Source organism: Numida meleagris, chromosome 2 (genome assembly GCF_002078875.1).
Source record: "Numida meleagris isolate 19003 breed g44 Domestic line chromosome 2, NumMel1.0, whole genome shotgun sequence".
In the NCBI taxonomy this organism is placed as follows: Eukaryota; Metazoa; Chordata; class Aves; order Galliformes; family Numididae; genus Numida; species Numida meleagris.
In genome coordinates this window covers 32,527,628-32,548,154 of record NC_034410.1, presented here as the reverse complement: position 1 = coordinate 32,548,154, position 20,527 = coordinate 32,527,628, and the positions used below count along the sequence as shown (strand labels likewise).

The 20,527-nt window shown below is 53.0% G+C and overlaps 2 protein-coding genes across 2 annotated transcripts; both read left to right on the top strand.

Annotated features, from left to right (window-relative positions):
* On the top strand, nt 3,682–10,935 carry HOXA10 (homeobox A10). Its single transcript, XM_021388096.1, has 2 exons — nt 3,682–8,041; nt 9,398–10,935. The coding sequence occupies exons 1-2, from the start codon at nt 7,222–7,224 to the stop codon at nt 9,670–9,672; spliced, it is 1,095 nt and encodes a 364-aa protein (XP_021243771.1). The 5' UTR covers nt 3,682–7,221; the 3' UTR covers nt 9,673–10,935.
* Nucleotides 12,787–18,891, top strand: HOXA9 (homeobox A9). The gene is made up of 2 exons (XM_021388097.1): nt 12,787–16,474; nt 17,406–18,891. The coding sequence occupies exons 1-2, from the start codon at nt 15,931–15,933 to the stop codon at nt 17,642–17,644; spliced, it is 783 nt and encodes a 260-aa protein (XP_021243772.1). The 5' UTR covers nt 12,787–15,930; the 3' UTR covers nt 17,645–18,891.

Genomic DNA, 20,527 nt, shown 5'->3' with positions numbered 1-20,527 from the left:
TCTGCCCTGGTGTAACCAAGTGGACCTGGGCCGGTTAGGAAAGGAACGTGGAGAAGGCTCCGCGTTAGGCCGTGTCCTCGTCCTGTGGGGCGAGGTCCCGTGTCACACTGGGATGTGACACCGCAATGTGCTCCGCCACGTGTGGCAACGTAAGCGGTGCCGGGATCGCTTGGGGCCCATTTTAGAGACCCAGACCCAAAGAGAAGTGACGGGTGAGCTCTCTGAGGATGTGCTCAGGAGAGTGAGGGCCCTAAGAAAAGCATTGCCTCCTTCGAGAAAAAATGCGCCTGGCAGCGAGGTGGAAATGGGCTGGCTGGGGTTGTCCTTGATCTCCAGGGCAGGGAGGGGTGGGATGGGGCGGGGGGAGGGCTGCGGGGAGAAAATAGTTGGGGGGTGGGGGGAATCCAAACCAAAACAATGGCTGGGATGGGAACGTGTTTCGGGAAGAGCAGCTGAATCTTGAGTGTTGACCCCAGTTCTAATCGGGAGAAGAAAGTACATTCTGTTTTCGCATTGTTTGCTGGCTTTGAACTTCTGTATTGCTTGGACATCACCCATAACCTTGAGGTGAAGCACTCCCACTGACGCGGGGCTCGCTGACAACCGCCGCCGACCAGACAGCGCCTCGGCGGAGGGAACACTGAAAAGCGAAGGGAATGGAGGCTCCGGTGTTTGTTTGTTTGTTTGTTTGTCCGTCTGTCTGCGGGGAACGCCAGCCGTGAGGCGACGGACGGATGGACAGGCGGCAGGCAGGGAGCGAGGGACGGATGGAGAGCTGACGGGCAATGAAAGTTTAGCGAGCAAGCTTCCTTTCCCGGTTAAAAATTAACTGGCATTCACGGCCAATCCCAGAGACAGTTAAACCATGGAGTTTCTCCGCTCGGGGTTTGATTTCCTAGCCCAATAAAATCGCATCCTCTGTGTTGCTGTGACAATGCGGCCATAAAAAGTGTCCGTGACTTGTCCGCTCGTAGAGGCGGAATGCACCGCTATAAAGGCGGCGGCTGCTGCGCCGGGCGGAGCGGGAGGTGAGCGGCCCGCGGCCCGCGGCGGGGCCCGGGGCTGCGCGGGGCGACGCGGCCGCCAGATGGCGATCGTCAGATCAATGTCAAAGCCGCCGGCCGAGGGGAGAAGCCCGGCGGAATCTTGGCCTTTGTTCACTTCGCGGCCGCACGCTCAATTAGCGCGAGGGACCCGGCGGAGGTCGGGCCGCCGGGCTCCGGAGTAGGCGATGCGCGGAGGTAAGTGCTCTCCGCGTGCCCCGCGCGGGGAGGCGACGGCGGGTGCGGTGTCACCGCGGGGCGCGGAGAGGGCCGGCCTCAGAGCCGGGGAGTGGAAGCGGCACTCGAAAGTTGGTGATTAAAGCGGTGAATTAACGTCGCAGGGGCTTTCTGAGTCGCTGCTGACCTTTCTCTGTCTCTTAGTAAAGTTCTGGCCGGCGGCGTGGAAAATCCACGGTATCTGGAAATATTTTTTTTTGCAGGGAAACTTGTAGATTTCTTCCAGTTATAAAAATTGTAGCGCTGGAAATATTATGAAACTTGACATTTATGTGGGGAACAGTAGGTGTCTTCAATCAACTAGATCTATGGCAACCCAGACTACAAATGACAGACAATTCTGACGATCTTATTGGACTTGAACTGTAGTTTAGTTAGGGTCGCTTGGTAACTTAAAAGGAGAGCCTGCTTCCTCGCAGCTGGACGCAGCCTGTGGTAAACAAGTTTTGACACACTTATGCTCAAAACTAAGCATGTGGTTGCACGTTAAGTCAGCATGCATGCAAGACCAGGTTGGACATCCATCCATCCATCCATCCATCCATCCATCCATCCATCCATCCATCCATCCATCCATCCATCCATCCATCCATCCATCCATCCACCCATCCACCTATCTATCCATCTATCTGTCTATCCCAGCTAGAACATGTGCCGTAAACAACCAGCAGTCTCACATTCTCATGTGCTCAGGGCTGCTCAGGGTTGTAGCTTTGAAACTCTATCCCGGCTACGAGTATCCCTAACTCCAGGTTACTTTTCTCGCCCATAAAAGTTTCACATGTTTTTGTTATGTCTCCATTTGAGAAGGGGCGGGGGGGTAGGGGGAGAGGAAATGTGGTATTATATGGAGATATTGGTCTGGCTACGTATTTCAACCCACTTGTATATTAACAGAGGGTATACTCTATTTAAATATCTATCTCAGGGAAAAAAAAATGTGTTGTCCTTGCTCCCCTAAGAGTCTTTGTATGTAAACTAATGCAAGTCGCCTCTGTTTTAGAGACAGTGGCCTTTAAAACCGTGCTCCTGGGGAGCTGTTGCAAGCCTAGTTAAAAGCACATGTTGAGCCGGCAGAGAGCATTTCTCAGATGATTATCGGAACCTATCGATTTCATCAAAGATGCTCCATTAAAAGCCCGGGGACCCGATCTCTACTGACCTCCCCTCGGAAACGTCGGGCCCTAAGAAGTCACGTCCGAGGAGGAGCGGGGCAGTCGCTGAGGGTCCCTTTGCAACGTTTCATTTTACACCAGCCGAGTTAAACTCAGCATATTTGATCAAATATTTATTTTTCCCCTTGTTGTTTCCCTGCTCCATTCAATACTCCGCTGAATAAATCAAAGGGACCCCAGCAGCAGTTAAAGCGCCCTCTGGTTACGAATTGTTTACTGACGGCCGCGGTCATAGGATAATATTTAAAAAAAACAAGCTCGTTTCTTACAATAACTGTTTATTATTTCACATGATTTGGGTTTGCATGTTTCGGAGGGAAGAGGCGAAGCCAACTCAGTGTCTACACTGTGTTTAATTAATCGTGTAGTCGACTTCAGTGCACATACCACATCCAAACCCCTGGGAGGCTTTTTCATAAGCTCTTTGGGTTTGTGTTTTGTTGTCATCTTCTTTTTTTTTTTTTTTTTTTTTTTTTGGGTATGTGTGTGTGTCATAATCTTTTCATTAAACGCTCTGAATCGAAGCGTCGGGCCAACGTGTGTGTGTGAGCGCTGCCCCGCAACCAGAAAGATATTTGTATGTGCACCCAGATCTTACGGGCAGCTACAAAAAGGGGAGAGGGGATACAGTTTCAAACTCTCCATACAGCTGCGCGGCCCATCTCTCCCAATAAAAAGGGTGCGCTTAAAAAGGCAGATTTGTATGTTTACGGTTCTACCGACGCGTGCATAACCCGATACCGCTGTTACTTCCGCGCGGTGTTGGGGCTCTGCAGACAATAGGACCCCCTTGTTCGGAGCGGGGCCGGGGAATGGCGATGGGATGGAGCCGGAATGAATCGGTCGGGGCGCGTTTTGTTCCGCCGCACGCCAGAATTCGGAGCTCGTCAGACTCACTCGCAAAATATGTTCCTAATCCAAATGAGTAAACCGATACACGCAGCCTCCGAAATATATTTAGGAGAACGAGCCCCCGGATGGCGGAATAAAATTAAATCTCACCCTAATTTTTAACAGCATAATCCGCCACAACAAGCCGAGCTCCCCCCGCCCACCCCCACCCTCAGCGTGAAAGAATTTCTAGGGAAGATAAAATTAGCGGGGCCGTCATTTGTCACCTAACTTGGCACGGCCGCAGTTCCTAAACCTCCTGTTTGAAATCCGCCTTCTTTGGAGCAATTCCAGCAAAAAGAGGAGGGGGGGGGGGGGGGGGGGGAAGAAGGGAGGGTAAATAAATAAATAAAAAGGAGGAATCTGGCGCGCACACACGCACGTTCCTGACGACTGACAGTTTCAATATTAAATAACTATACCCTGATTGCATTAATTTTGGGAAAGGCGCACGACGCAATGCGCGGCTTTCTCCTCAGCCAGGCGGCGCATGCACTTCGCAGCGCGCTGCGAGGCCCTCCGCCTTTCCGCACGTTGCACTTTTCCCGTGTCTACAAATAAAAACATATTTTAATTAGCTTGCAAAATGGGTCTCCGGATTAACAGCGCTGATCTTTTGCTTTATACGGGCTAATAATAAAAAAGATAAATCACCGTTTAACGTGACGCGTTTTGAAATTTCCAGTCAAGAGTTCGCTGGGGCTGAGCTGTCGGGTTTTATTTATTCCCTTTTTGTTTTTAATTTTAGGCCAACCAATAAAACGGCTTAACGACGCTATTAATGCATCTATTATATTTTTCTTAGATCAATAAAGTTTTATTTTGATAGCGTTGTCTACGCACGCCGCAAATTCAGATTCTCCACGAAATCACCCGCTCGCCGGCTTTGATATTTATCAGAATTTTATTTGCTCGGTTTTATGGACCCTGGGACGGCTTTCCTTACGGAAGCGGAATTGGAAAGAAAGCGTTTCTCGTCCCCTGGCGTCCACAATATTCTTTAAAATTTCTCTTAAACGGGGGTTAAGCTCCAAGGGACGCATTGTTAAGCGCTGGCAGTGCGGTAGCTACACCCAACGCATGCCAAATTAACTCAGTTTAGTCGGAATTGACCATTATCTTTTATAGTTAAGAACCAAGCGCACGTTATTAGTTTTACTTCAGTGGGTTTGATGATGCCGGTTACTATTTGCCTTGGCCTTGTTAGCGATTAAAGAAAGCGGAGATAATGCAGCTCCGAGCGGAGTTCACGATCGAGGCGGAGTGCCCCAGCCGCCACCAGGCACAGCGCTGCGGACCAAACGAGCGGCCCTGACCCGCGCTCCTGACGGCAGATCCCGCACGACCGGAGTGCAGCCTTCGGGCAGAGCCACCCAGGGCCGAGCCCCGGCCCCTGAGCCGCCAAACCCACAGGGGCCTGGGGCGAGGGGAGAAAGAGAAGTGAGGTTAAAATCTGGTTTTCTTCTCCCGAATCGTCTCCGTCCTCTGCGTTTTTTGTCTGATGTTGTCTGTATTCGCTCTCGAGGAGGTGGAAGCAGCCAACTCATGTTTGTTGCGATGCATTTTGAGCCCTTTTTATTCAGGAGGATTGCAATGTACTTTTACGGGCCTCTCCCCGCTTTAATCCAATTTTTAAAAGGGAGCTGCTTATTTTAAAAACAGCTCTGGAAGGATTTCAAGTGTTACTCCTCGATTCCGTACGGTTTCTACGTTTTCAATCCATTCCTATTTAATTTGGCAAATGCAAAATAAACATACCGCAAGAGCGGACTTCCCCGGAGTAATTTTTATACCTGACTTGTGCAGAGAAACGTATTGGGAGCGTGGAGCTGGGGCTCACGTTTCACTTTATTTAGATCTGCATTTATAACGCTAAGCCTATTGATAATAGCCTTCCTGTATAGGAACCAATAAAATGGTTCCTTGCGTGGTATTAATTTTGTTAGCGGTGATATGGCCCTCATAGGAATCTGATAAGGGTTTGTCCATCACACGTTAACACATCTCGTGTTTGGGAAACAGTATTACGGGAGGAAACGTGCGGACAACCTTGGAGGGTTTCCTCAGGCTGGTGGGTCCCCTCCTATCCCCCATCCGACCCGCGGTCCCGCTCGGTACTCAGGGGTAACCTCCAGAACGGTGGGAATAAAGGGTGCCTTTCCATCAAGGTTTTATGGCGACTGCGAAGTTGTAACGACCTCTCCCCGCCGCAGCCTTCCAGTTGACGAGGACGGGGCCTCGGGAAGGCCCCAGCAGCGCGGCTTGCTCGAGAAACCTCACGTTTGTGTCCCGCTGCCCCAGAACTACCCGTTCGGATCAATGGCAAAATACGGGGAAAAAAATAATAATAATAAAAAAAAAAGTGATTTCCCTCTCGCAGGCGACTGCTCACCCCGGAGACCACGTGAGGCGTGTCAGAGCCGGGGGCGGGGGGCAGCGCTTCCCGTGGGCCCTCCGCGGCGCTCTGAACGCCAAGGGTAGGGCCGGTACACGGCATTCCTCACGGCTCCGGCCGAGGGCAGCGGGCATCGCCGCCGCATCTCGCCCGGTCCCCGGGAGCGGGGCCGCAGGCTTCTGCTTCCCCGGGAAAAGACCCCCTCGGGGACGAGGAGCGAGCCCTCCTGCTCTAGGGTGGGCAGCGAGAGCTGGAAAGCCTCGAGCAGCCCCAGGCTCCGCTCGGGCTGGAGAAGCCTTAATTCCTCGGGCCAGGCAGGCAGGCGACTTCAAAATGGCCTAAGCGAAAGATGATGGAAGTGAAAGCAAGCGATCATTAAGCGATTCATTAGAAAATCTATGTGTCTCTCTGTCTGCGTGCCTGTCTGTCTGCTATCTGTCTGCTCCCTCCGCCACAATTACAAATTGGCAGGACAGAGCTGTCTCCTATCTCAGGATTCATCTGCGTATCCTTCTATTATTTAATGCAGCGCTTGCGACAGAGACGGTGCTTCTGGAAAGAAGAGTGAATGACCCAAAAGGAGGGGGGGGGGGGGGAATAAAAATGATCGCCCAAATATAAACACGCCAATAAACAGGGTGCGCAGCATCGTGCGAGCATCCATCTGAGCTGCTCACGTCTGGATTCTTTCTGTGGCATATGTCTGGCTTTGGATTTTAAATGGCAATCAGACCTCGGGAAGAATCCAGCGTTAACTACAGCATTAGAAGCTGCAACCGCACAATTAATCCTCCCGGAGTGGCATTGCTCCCTCCGAGATTCCTAAGCGCAGCAGCCAGCTCTTTATCTCTAGGAAATGTAAGCTGGGGAGATGTGAGGCTGGAAGGGCCCCCTCCCTCCTCGTGTCTTGAACGCAGGAGACACCAGGGCCCTTTACGGTTCCCAACGATCTGTGATAAACAATAACACGTCTATTATTTCTTTAAAAAAAACCGAGACGATCAAATAAAACGAGCAGAGCCCGAGCATAAAACACAGGGAGAGCCGCGGCTTTATTAATTTCGTGACACACGCGGGCTGCTCGGGGAGGTGAGCACGCATCGCTTCCGGAGAGCCCGACCGCGGGGAGAGAGGAGCGATAATAAAAGCTTCATCTGGCCGCGGCCGCAGCCGGAGTGTCATAAACACCGCCGCGCAGAGCGGTGCGTGGGGCAGAGCGGAGAGAGCCGGGAGCCGCCGCCTGCCCCGCTCCGGCCCTGCCCCGCCGCGCGGCTCCGCACGTGTGCGTGTGGCTGGAAATCCATATCACACATTAATATCCATCCATATCCCAAATTCAGAGGTCGACCTGAGAGCAGCTCGGTGCATACGAAACCAGACGGGGAGGGGTTGCTGGGGAGGCCCGGGCTTCCATTGGCTGCAAGCGTTCGCCGCGGTGCGGGGGTATCTCTAATCATATTCAGCATGTTTTGCACAAGAAATGTCAGCCAGGAAGGGCTATCCGCTCCCTTCGCCAAATTATTCCACAACAATGTCATGCTCCGAGAGCCCGGCTGCAAACTCTTTCCTGGTGGACTCGTTGATCAACGCGGGCAGAGGGGACGCGGCGGGAGCAGGAGGCGGAGGCGGAGGAGGAGGCGGCTACTACCCGGGCAGCGGGCTCTACCTGCCACAGGCGTCCGAGCTGTCCTACGGGCTGCAGGGCTGCGGACTGTTCCCCGTCCTGGGCAAACGCAATGAAGGTACTTCTCAAAGCATGGTCCCCACCTCGCACCCCTACGTGTCGGGGATGGAAGTGTGGCTAGACCCGCCCCGCTCCTGTCGCATGGAAGAGCCGGAGAGCCAGCAGGCCACCTCGTGCTCCTTCGCTCAAAACATTAAGGAGGAGAGCTCCTACTGCCTCTATGACTCAGAGAAATGCCCCAAGGGCTCGGCCGCCGCCGACCTCGCTCCCTTCCCGCGGCTGAGCGCCGAGGTCAGCCCCTCCGCCAACGGCACGGGGGTGCCGGTCCCGGGCTACTTCCGCCTCTCCCAGGCTTACGGCACCTCCAAGGGCTACGGCGCGGGGCCGGCGGGGGCAGCCGCCTTCGCGCCGCAGCCCCCCGGCCGCTTCCAGCCGCCGCCGTCGGGGCCGCCCGTGCCGGAGGCCGGCAGGAGGGACGACGAGGAGCGCTCCCCCAGCCCCTCGGCGTGCGGCTCCCAGCGGGAGGACGAGACCCGCGCTTCGTCGTCCACCGCCGAGGAGCTCTCCCCGGCGCCGTCGGAGGGCAGCAAGGCCTCTCCCGAGAAGGAGCCCGTAGGTAAGCGAACCACGGTGGGGTGAGGCTTAGGAAACGGTGATAACGGTAATAAAAAAGGAAACGCGGTCGAGGAGCGTCACGACGCGAAAGGAGGATCCCGGCTGCCCCGCAGGGCTGCCAAGAAGCGCTGCTCGCGGTGACCTTCTGAACTTTGTAATATTCGGGCACGGGGTAGCCGTAAAAATTAACGTCCGTCCTATAGCTTAAAACCCCGAGAGCCTCCGCTCTGGGCAACTTTCGCCTGCGTGCGGCTTAAACCTATAGAAAAACGAGATCAATCTTTCCCCTGCGATGGGAAGGTGCCTACCAGATAACAGAGATGTTTGTAAGGCATCCAAAATAAGCAATAGGCAGTGCCAATAAATAAACCTATTAACGCGGTAAGTTATATTTTACGATCCAGAATGCTTTTCGGAATAACAGCCGCGCTGAAATGTGCCATCTATGAACTGCTATCAAATTAGACTGATGAATGCACCGCGAATATCCTTCAGCGTCTACACTAGATAACAGGGTTGTTATTTATTCATTCGCCTATTTATTTCCCTCTCCGGTCCCCATGGCGAAAGCCTAGCTCCCTTTCCGTGGGCTGCAGGCTTTCCAGGCACTCCTCTCTGGCTGCATTTCAGACGGCCTGTTATTCCTTCAGGCGCCCCGTTGGAAAATAATAATAATAATAAAAAAAAATAAAATAAAGATCAAAACGAAAAGCGAGCAAAGGAAAGCTCCTAGAGAGCCAGCCCCACGCCTGCGAGCCACTCCGAGCCATCGAGGGATCGGTGTTACTTCTTTCCCAGACGGTTCCAGCGATAGGAATTCCCATGCTGAAAAGGGTGCTTTTTTCTTTTTTTCCTCTCTTATTTTTTTTTTTTTTCACCCAGTTCCTGGGACAACAGAAGGCCATGGCGAGGCTGCCCGGGGCTGGAGGCAGGAGGCTCCGGCCCTGCAGCTCACCGTGTTTTCACCCCTCAGAGTATGCTCATAGTGTTCAGATCCGCAGGTTTTTGGTGGCTTTTGTTTTTGGAAGCAGGTGTCTCGGGTGGGTGGAAAGGCCCCAGGCCCCGCACCGAGCAGCCCCCCCCCCCGGAACGGCGGTGTCGGAGTGAGGAGAAGCCCATTTCGGGGGGTCGGAGCTGGACTCCCCTCCGAGCATCCGAGCAGAGGAAAGGCTGCCCCCGGGACAGCCCCAGGGCCTTTAGGAGAGCGCTTTGGAGCTCTCGGAAGGCCCCCACACCCCAGCTCTGGAGGAGCGAGCCCCTGTATGCGCAAGCACCCACACGTGCTTTCCACCCTCTCCCCCCGGCTGTTTGCCTCCTACCCGCTGGTAATGTCCCTCTTTTACTTTCTCAAAACTAGGCAATTCAAAAGGAGAAAATGCAGCAAACTGGCTAACCGCAAAAAGTGGCCGAAAGAAACGGTGCCCCTATACCAAGCATCAAACTCTCGAGCTGGAAAAGGAGTTTCTGTTCAATATGTACCTGACTCGTGAGCGTCGCCTAGAGATCAGCCGCACAGTCCACCTCACAGACAGACAAGTTAAAATCTGGTTTCAGAACCGCAGAATGAAACTGAAGAAAATGAACAGAGAGAATAGGATTCGGGAGCTCACAGCCAACTTTAATTTCTCTTGATGAACCTATAAACACGTCTTTATGGTTTAAAGAGCCAGTATCATTTTCCTAGGCTGTAGTCATCCGCACCTGTATGGATTAACGATTTTAGACGTTCTCAGTATGTCCTTAAACTCTTAATAGCTGCTTCGGGGCTGCGGGGGGAGCGGAAGAAAGCCATGCTAATGCTGAGGGCCATGTGTGAGCCTCCTCCATTCCTGCAGCCTTCCCCGGGCCCGCTTTGCTCTTTCAAGCTTTGAAAACCCAGAAATAGGATTTCAGGAGCTGCAAATATTCCCCCCCCCTCCCCCGCCCCCCACCTCGTGTCTCTCCAAAAAGTAAACGAGCTCGGTTAAAGGCGCATTCTTTTAAAATATAGGCGGTGTAACTCGGACTTTAAGTAGCTTCGGAATGAATTATTTAAGCCGTGCCATATTTCTATATATTGGGAGCTCAGCTTTATCCCCCTCTGTTTTCCTTGTCTCCCCCCTCCCCCTTTATCCTTCCCAAAGCAGGACTTGCAATAATGAAATGCAGGCATCCTTTAAAAGGGCTTCATGGGAACCGGTGTTAAGAGCGATTTTTTGTTCTTTACCTTGAAAGTCAATATTACGGCTTTGAAATTGGCCAGGAAAATGAAATCTCTTCTCTTTAAAGATATAGAAAAGTTCGTCTCGCTCATGGACTAAATTATGACACTTACCTCTGAATTTCTCTCTCTCTTTCTGGTTGTAGATATTTACGTAACGTAGTTTTGCTTAAATACGTGGAATTAGTGATTTTTTTTTTTTTTTGACGATAAATAACGTTACCGTTGGTAACACGGGATAAGCACACAACGATTCCCCCTTGAAAAAAAAAAAAAAAAAAAAAGCCGTCACTTTTTCCTCACTAATTTCACTGAAAAGTGTACATCCTGAACATCAAAAGGACTTTCTGAGCCAGAGCCTGAGATAGCGAGGGAGAGTTCGTCCGTCTTCCTTTATACTGTGAAGTTACGTGCATCAAAGGGTCAAGCGTATAGGTGAAAAAAATTAGAAAGAGATTTAAGAAAAGAAGAAAGAAAGAAGGGGAAAAACTATAAATACAGATATGTATAAATGTCTATTATTATTAAAACGCCGATACCGTTTTAAGCAAATGCATTCTATCGTTATTATAAATGTTAGTTCTAGCTATATCTAGTTCTTACCTTAAATCGGAATAAATTAATATTGTAATGCTGCTGTGCGTGAAAAAGACGATGTTTATGTTCTCATAGAAGAATAAAAAACGTGGAATGAATCCTTTTAATTTTACCTCTTTTTGTGACTGTTTATCCTCAGGTTCTACTTTATGTCTTCAAGAACTTTTACAACAGGAATAGTTGCCTAAACCCCCTGCAATTACTTTAGGAATCTATTTAAATATTACCTAGACGGTCGTAATTTGTCTGGGCCATATAGCGATGGTGCTCTAAGGTTTGTCGGCTTTTGTTCAGTTTTATGACTTGCTAGTATATCTGGATTGTTGCTGTCTTGAACGAGTGGTTTCAGTTGACTGAGGAGCTGCACAGACTGAGGAAGCAAATTACTATTTCTTGAGGGTAGGGAAGAGATTTTTATTTTTTTCTCCCCTTTTAATCGAACACCTACGAGCGTGCGGAGATCTTTAGCTGCCGAGGACGGTGACAAACCGTAGCTTTATCTCAGGGCTCGGAAGAAACTGTGAAGGTGAGCGCATGGGAAGGGGGGGAGGTGAGAGCCGCCTCCGTGCCACCGGGCCCCCTCGGACGAGGCTGTTCCCTACCTGGCTGCATGCGGGAGCGCTTATTCCCCCCGGGCCGCCTTTGCATCCTCCCTCCTTCGCTGCATGCTTAGCTAGCGGGGGCTCGCACAAAGGGAAGGCACACCGAGGGCTGGCAGAGGAGCGACAGCTCCAGCTTTCTTCCCGGGTATGTGTGCGCTGGGAGGAGGGGGGAGACTTTGAACCCGGGCTTAGAGGGAGCCGTTAGCTTTTTATGATGTAACATCGCAGCGGACGGCCTTCCCATCTGCATGGAGAGGAGAAAGCCGCCCTCGGGGGGGTTCTGATGCTATTTCTCCGTTTCCCTGAACCCGGCCGGGGGGCGCGGGGGGCCCGGCGGGGTGCGCGGGGGGCGAGAGGGACGGCGGGGTCACGTTTCTGGTTTTATTTCCGTAGCGGGATCCTTGCGTTAAAGACCACGGCTATGGGGAAAGTAATTATTAGCGCCTGAGAACTGCTCTGTGGTTTAGGTAGTTTCATGTTGTTGGGGCTCCACCTTTCTCTCTACAGCACGAAACTGCCTTAATTACTTCAGTTGATATCATCACCAGGTATGCTTGGTGCGAGGGTCCTTTGTGCCCGAAGAAATCTTAGCGCCGAAGTTATCTGTAGGCGTCAAGTCCCAATGCCATTGTTCCCCATCTGCAACGGAGGCTCCTTTGATTCCTCAGATAAACACGGCAGCCGAGGGGGGAAGCTTGACAAGTTCTTCAAGGTTAGCTAGCTCCTAAGCGAGTCCCTGCCTGCTTGCGGGATTTTCATATCTCTCTTAGGCTGCATTCAAGGTCAGGTGCGTTTTTGCATTCCGCTCGGCGTGGGTAGAGCTCGGGCGGATGAGGGGGGGGCTGGGCTGGGAGGGGGGGGCCGCCGCTTTTATTTTTCCGTCTGGATTTATTCAAAAACGGAGAGCGAAAAGCTCTCGGCCGCCCGGAGGAGGGGAGAGACCGAGCCGGGCAGCCACTCTCCAGGGGCGCACCGACACGCGGGGCCCGGGGGCTGCTCTCCCCGCCAGCCGCTCTCCCTCACGCGGCTCTCGGGGGGGTGACCGCAGAGCACCGAGCCCCCGCCGTCGGGCCCGCTCCCCCGGGCTCGGCGCCACGCGGCCCACAAGGCCTCGGTTACGATCACGATTGCGGCGCGCCCGGGGCCGCTCTCCGCGGCGGCGGAACGGGCAACAGCGACCTCTCCGGGCCCTCCGTCGCCGCCGCCGCTCCGCCGCGCCGCGCCCGCCGCCTTTTGTGTCCGCGGCGCCCGCGGCGGGGGCGGCCCTCCCGCCGGGCCCTGCGCCCGCAGCGCGGGGCGGGCAGCGCGCTCCGAACCGGCTGCCCCGCAGCGGAAAGGCGGGCACGGGAACGGGCAGGGAAAGGCACTCCTGTAGGGTTGGGTTTGTCTTTCTTTTTTCCTTTTTTTTTCCTTCTTTTTCTTTTTTTTTCTTTTCCGAAATGACTGATCGATTATTTCTGCTTCAAAAAGAAAAGAAAAACTTTTCCGAAGCTCCAGGCGGGGCTGCGGAAACGGAGAGCAGTTAGATAGCGGATTTGAGGCAGACCTACCCTAGCTGAGTCTTCGCGGGAGACGCCTCGGCTGGGCCAGGAGCAGATGTGTGCACCGCAGTCCGACAGCAGCACTCGTGTCTGCCTGTGCGCACCGTGCTGCTGTCGGGCTGCCCTGTTCTGTGTACATACCGGCGGTGTATTTACAGTGTGTGCGTGCCTCTGTAGCCTTCACACACAGCCTTGCCTCTGTGCTTTATATCCCGCTGGATTCGCATCGCACCGCTTTTGGACCGCTTCCCCCAAACTCTGAGTCATTCTTTCTGCCCGCTGTGCCAAAGCAGCTCTCCGCGCCGGTGGGTTCTGTCCGAATCGTTTTCAGCGGCAGGAAAAGGCGAGGCGGCATTCCAGCGCAAAACCCGCGCAAAGCCCGCGACCGCGGAGCTCTGCCCCTCGCAGAGGCGTGCTTCCTGCCGCAGCTAGCGGGATGGGAGCGCTGCGGGTTTCACTCCGCCGTGATGGAGGCCGGGAGGGGTTTTATTCAGCCACGAGAGCGGTGCTTCATGCCTGGAAATTACGATTTCGCACCGCGGTGGGATGGCCGGTCCGTCCTTCCTGGGGTCTGCTGCCCCAAATCCTGCAATAATTGGCAACGCGAACCGTAGGGAACCCGTGCAGCCTCCCACGAGCTCTCGTGGCTCATATGAAAAACGTACTTTGGGGAAAACTGAGCCGAAAAGGTCGAAAAGAGAGGCGAACGCTCGAGCGCTATTAGCAGCGCTGTGACCGCGTGAAAAACGCCTGTAATTATTTGCCATATTTTAACTCCCGTTTTCTGCACACCCTCTCCTGCCGCTCGGGTGTTGGCAGCGAACACGTTCCGAATTTTACAGGGAAATAAAAATGCAGGCACGTTCTCTTAAACGTTATTGTTATTGTTATTCATTTGCTATTATTTTTGGTGAGGAACCAAAAAAATGAAACCCGCTGCAAGTTGAGAACCCAAATTCGAATATAAACATCCAGGACTCCTGCAGCTAGGATTATTTTTTCTGAATGGAAAAAGGAAGTTCTACAATCACATTTCACCACAGCTGACTCTTAATAATAAATATAAATGACGTCGAGTTCCGTCTTTCCAGGAAAGAAATACAATTATTTTTTGCTATTACGGCGTGTCTATACAACGGCCACAAAAAATAGCGGCGGCGATCTTTATGTACATTTTTTGAATTGTTCGAAACTACGAGGCTCCCCGTTTGCGGGGATCCTGTAAGTGTTTTATAATTTTCTAACTCTAATAGGGGCTAATAGTTTCATTATGGGCCTTTGTAATCCCGAACGGGGAGAGTGCGTCGTTAAAATGGGATCTCCGCGCGATTTCTGACTAAACTGTTGGGAGGACATGAAAAGAAAAAGGGAGAAAGAGAGAGGGGAGAGAGAGAGGGAGAGGAGCGGCCCACGCAGGCATGTAAAAGTAATTAGAACCACACTTTTGCATGCACGATATTTACACGTGATTTTAATTCTCGCTCGGCCTTCCTTTCCGTTTGAGGGGCTCTATTTCCCCCGCAGCGCACCCCGAGCACCCCGAGCCTCCTGCGGGGATTTCGGGGCTCCCCCCGGACCCCGCTCCACTTCGTGTCCGCCGGAGGGACGGGGAGCGGCGGCGGTGCCGGCGCGCAGCGCGGCCCCGTTTAATCCCTAACACTGGCCTTGGATCTGGCCGCGCCTCGCTTTCCCCCGCTCCCTCCCCTCCTTCCGCGGAGGACCGTAACCCTCCGCTCGGTTTCCAGCGCGCGTCCTGCTGCCAAATCAATATCTCCGCTTGCCCGTCAGCTCGGTTCCTCGGGGCGCGGGGCGGCCGAACGCGAGAGCCCCTCTTGTATCCTCCCCTCCGAGCTCGGTGCCTCTCTGCAGCGGGCACACGGCGCTTTTTTTCTCCCCTTTCCCCCCCTGCCGCTTGGCTGCATAGTTAAGAATAAATCGGAGCGAGCAACGCCGCTGCCCGCCGCTGCCCGGCTCTCGGCGGCCCCTCCGCCGGGGGGGGGTCCAAGGGCAGGGCCGGGCGAGGAGGGGGCTCCGGTCACTGCCGCGCTCAGCCCGGCCCGAGGAGACCGAATCCCTCTGCCCCGGTGCTCCCCCGGACCTCTGAAGGCCCTGCTGAGCGGCTCCGGCCGTGGGATGCGTTGGGTTTGACTTTTCGTTGCCGGTCCCGTTTAGCGCGGAACGGAACGGGATTATTTACAGGGAGCTCCCAAACGAAACACAATGGTATAATTTAACCTTTCCGAGCACTCGTAAATTTTTACTGCTGTGAAACACAGCGATGCAAATGAGCGCGCTCATAGTTACTGACTTAATAACAACCCCGTGGCTCCCGAAACAATAACTCCTTATGAAATATAATAAATATATATTTAAATACAGTACGCCGCAACTGCTATTTTGCTTCTTTTTATTGCTTCAATTGTTGTATAATTTTATGTGAAGGTCTCCGATCACGAGGGTTTGGTTTTTTTGTGCTGTTCTTTTTTTTTTTTTCGCAGAGAGCACGACTCACTGATGGGATGATTAATTATGATATAAAATAGTCCGCTTAAACGAAAAAAAAAAAAAAAAGGAGGAGAGAGGGGGACAGAGAGAGGGAGAGGACAGAAAGAAAGGGAAGGGGGGGGGGGCCGTAATGCGGATTCCGATCTTTTAATCTCAGTTGGCCGCAATTAAAACAAACTCCGCCGTATAACTCAAATATCCCTTTGCATAAAAACATATGGCCTCGCTATAAAAATTATGGCTGGAAAACACTGACCCATTAATAGCCCGCGGACTGATTTATACTTTATTGTTCTGCTCCCCCGCCACGTGACCGGGGCAGCCAATGGGCGCCCGGGCTGCCCCCAACTTATTACTGACTCTACTTCTCCGCCAGCACCAAGTTGTTACGTGAAAGCCGCAGCCCCGAATTGCGGCGGGTCGGGCGCCCGCGCCGCGCCGCGCCATGTCGGCCCCCGGGACCCTCAGCAACTACTACGTGGACTCCTTCCTGGTGCCGGAGGGGGACGAGCTGGCGGCCCCCCGCTACGCCCCCGCGCCGCTGGGGCCGCCGCCGCGCCCGGCGCTGGCCGAGCACCCCGAGCTGGCCCCCTGCAGCTTCCAGCCCAAGGCGCCCGTCTTCGGCCCCCCCTGGAGCCCCGCGCACCCCGCCGGCGCCAGCGGCGTCCCCGCCGTGTACCACCCCTACGCGCACCACCAGGCGCCCGTGGCACCGCCCGACGGCAGGTACATGCGTTCGTGGCTCGAGCCTGTGCCGGGCTCCTTGTCCTTCCCCGGGTTACCTACCAGCAGGCATTACGGCATTAAACCTGAACCGCTGGCGGCCAGAAGGGGTGACTGTACCACGTTTGACACTCACACTTTGTCTCTGTCTGATTATGCTTGTGGTTCTCCTCCAGTTGATAGGGATAAGCAAAGCCACGAAGGCGCATTCTCTGAAAACAATGGAGAAAGTGAGGCAAACGGAGAGAAACCACACATTGATCCAAGTAAGTGGGGCTGCGGGGCGGCGCGTTTGGGGCCGGGGAGGAGGCGCGGTGGGGGGCTCCGCGCTGCCCGGGCACCGGGGGCTGAGATCCACGCTGCCCCTCGCGGACTCTGCCGGGATCCGGGATGGCTGCGGCTCTGCGGGCTGAGGGGAGAACAAAAACCCTCTCTGCGGCTGCGACTTAAAATAAAATAAAATAATTGGGAAAAAAATCCCACCCCTCCCGCCCTCCCCTCCCCTCCCCTCCCCGCAGCCCCCCCCAGCCACCCCAGTCAACTTCGCAAGGACATACTCGCATCCTCCCGCTGCTCTCACGGAGCGGGTGCCCGGGAAGCATTGGATGTGAATGTGAGCTGCGGGGCCGGGGGGGCAGCGCGGGGCCGGCAGCCGGAACCTCGCCGTTGCGCGGTGCCCTCCTCCCCCTCCGCCTCCCGGCGGAAATGCCCGCGCTGGGCGCTGCGGGGCCGCGGAGCGGAGCTGCTCCTGCTAATAACGCCATGCAAATAAGGGCCCTGAGCTGCCGGGGCCGTAATGACGGCGGCTGCGGGCTGGCTCATCAGCGCCCCGGGTCCTGCCAGCGATGACACGGGAGAAGGGAGAATTGTAACAGAGAACCAATTCGGACGAGCTGCCGCTCCGGCAGGGCTGGCAGTCGGAGGGGCTGCGGGGAGGGCAGGAAGGAAGGAGGCAGCCGGCAGAGAGGACGGGTGTTTTCAAACTGCGTCCTACAAACAATAAAAAAGGCGAAAGGAGGCGGGGGCGGCGGGGCTCTGCCGTCCACGGGTCCCCGTCACCCCCCCCCCCCCCCCCCCCCGTGCGTGGGGATGTGGGTGCTCCGTGCCCACCGCGGAGACGAGGGGCACCTCGACACCAGGACCCCCCCCGCCAACCACCCCCTTGAGCCTCAACTTCTCCTCTCGCTCCCCCCACAGATAACCCCGCTGCTAACTGGCTCCACGCGAGGTCCACCCGGAAAAAGCGCTGCCCTTACACCAAGCACCAGACGCTGGAACTGGAGAAGGAGTTTCTGTTCAATATGTATCTCACCAGGGACCGCAGGTACGAGGTGGCCAGGCTCCTCAACCTCACCGAGAGACAAGTGAAAATCTGGTTTCAGAACAGGAGGATGAAAATGAAGAAAATCAACAAAGACCGAGCGAAGGACGAATGACGGGGATACGCGGGTTAAATGGAAAAAAAAAAGAATGCATAAAGTCAAACAAAAACAAACAAAAAAAGCAAACAAAAAATAAAAACAACAACAACAAAAAAAACACCCTCCCCTCGAGCCCTGCCATGCAATGCGTCTGGGTCCAGGCCTCATTTTTTTTCCCAAGGCAAATTCTGATTACGATTGTACCTTGCTTGTCACAGTAGCATGGAGAGGCCAGTTGCCAGGAGAGGTACAGTAAGACTTTTCATTTTCTAATAGGAAAGAAAAAGGGGGCATTAGCACGAAACGGCTGTTCAGCTAGCTTGTATAAATCTACCTGTTTCTTCACTTAAGAAAAAAAGAAAAAAAAAAGGAAAAAAAAAAAAAAAGACCGACGAGCAAAAACTACCTTTTCATAATGCACAACTATTTACGGACTGTAGAGTTTAGTCGACGTAGTTAATTTTATTCGCTCTTTGCGCGGCAGAGAGATCTCTGCTCTAATACTTGAACACTGTGTTTTATTGTGGTAATTATGTTTGTGACTCAATTTATGTGCTTGGGTGCTGTACCGGATGTAATTGTGTAAGCTAGGATTCAATTTGAACTCAGGTTGTTTATTATAAAAATTGCATAGAGTATAGCTCTGTAGTGTATTAAGTCTTTTCTGTATAATTAGACAGTTAACCTTTGATTGTAAAATATATATTAAATCTATATCCCAATTTAAACACACACACACAAAAGTAGGATTAAAAAAAAAAAAAGTTTGTCCGGGATGTCTGGGAATTACGGTTCTCAAAATACTTGGAAGCGAGTCGTTTTAGTATGCACAGTTGATATATATATCGTACTGTCTTTGTCAGTTGTATATATGATCTATATATGAAAAAGTAACTAAGCAGACTAGCTTAACTATTGTTTTTGCACCAGTGAGCAGTTAGCAGATTTCGGAGCTATACGTATATGTGAAAGGGTAACTACCTATGGTTTACGTTTTAATTTTTAATCGAATGATTTGATGGTTGTTGTAATGAAGGTTAATTTTATTGATAATAAATTATGCGCTATAAAAACCTACATTTGGTTATTGTAAATTTGTATCGCTTATTAAAAAAAATAGTAATAATAAATCCGGGAAGTTATGTTGATGCAGAACGTACACTGTCTATTTTGAAATAGTTACCTCATGGCCTACTGACCAAATCGTTGTGTTGAAATGATATTTAACTTTTTGCCAAATAAAATATATTGATTCTTTTCTATTCCGTGATGTTTTAAGGTTTTTAAGCAGGAGTTCCACCCGAAGTCCCCAGCGGACGCGGCGGGGCTGCAAGCCGAACTGGGGCTTCTTGCGCGTTGTTCTGCAAACGCAGAGCCCAGCTCGGAGAAAACTGGACTTCTTTCGGCTCTAAATGGGTCCGGAATGCCTTTGGTTCCCCGAGGGGGGGAGGCCCAGCCGCCCCCTCCCGGATACCGTTTCGGAAGCCGTCGCTTAGCGATGGAGAACGGCAGCCCCTGTAAATAGGAGCCGAGGCTCACGCTCGCGTTAAGGCGATTTTATTAAATTCCTCCGGCGGGGCGGGGGTGGCGAGGACCGACCCGAAACGTGCAGCTCTCCTCGGAGCGGGCCGTCGTGTAAATCAATGCAGACGGCGGCATTTACCCCGGGCCGCTTCATTGCCCCTCGATAAGGCGCCCGGAGCCCGGCGTGCTGCAGCGAGCTGGGGAAGGAACCCGCGCCTCGCGCCCACTCTAAATCCCCTTCTGGAGATAATCGCCCATGCAAAAATACGGTATTGAGAACGTCGCCCATTTCTTTCTCCTCTCTCCTTAGCGTTGGGGATTTTTTTTTCCTTTTTAAATGTCCCGTGGCAAATAAAAACAACCCGCTGCATTTTACTAGCGCCGCAGATTATGTATGTATATAGAGAGAGATAAAATTTTACTGACAATTATGGTAGAATTTATGGTGTCAATTTTACTCGCTGGTTCAGCCTAGGGAAAGGGCTGGGTTGGAGCAGGGGAGGCAAAATCCGATTATTTTTTTGTACAGCAACAACAGAAGGAAGCGGAGAGATTCCTCGGAGCGGGAGATTTCTGCGGTCCCCCCCTTGCGCCCACCCCTCCCCCGCCGCCCCGAGCCAAACCGGGCTCTGCAACAAAAGAAATCGCGGATTCTGCGAGCGCTGCGCTGCAGCCGCGTTGGGGCGGACATGTTCCCGCGGGGGCGGCTCTGCGCGTATCGACCGCGGGGGTCTGTCGGGTGGGAGCGGCGCCCGCTCCGCGCCCGAGTATATATCGCACAGATATGTACCGAGAGCGAAATAAGACGGAGAGCGCTTGCGGTCTTGGCAGAAGTTGTTGTTAGGAAAATTCAGAGCCATGCAGCGCAATAAAAGAAAATGACTGCTGTAACCGTTTATGGGGTGTAAAACGCTGCAGGGCGAAAGGCAGAACGTAGGGAGCCGGCACGGAGAGTACAGATGTGCAGAACTGAGGGGGGAAAAACGCTGTCGGCTTCACCTTGGAAAAAAATAATAATAAAAGAAATCCGGGGTAAGATTTGATGAGTTCTAATTAGCGAAGGGAGCTCGTTCTGATGTGCACACACAAAAAGCCCCTAATTGAGCCCCGAGCCGGTGTTTGGGATGCTGGGACGCCCTCTGTTGTTGCAGACAGAGGCAACTTCAAAGAATCAGCATTAAGAGTGTGTAATAAATGACGGGTCTGCAAACTGTCTGGAATTCGGCCCTTAATGAGTTTACAACTGTCCAGCCACAATTAAGATTTTCTACAAAAGCCTTTTCATTTGTTTTGTCTGGCTGTTTTAGATAAAGCGAGCGAGCGGAAATAACAGCCTTTATGAGCCTCCCCCCGGCCGGGCCGGGCCAGGCGCGG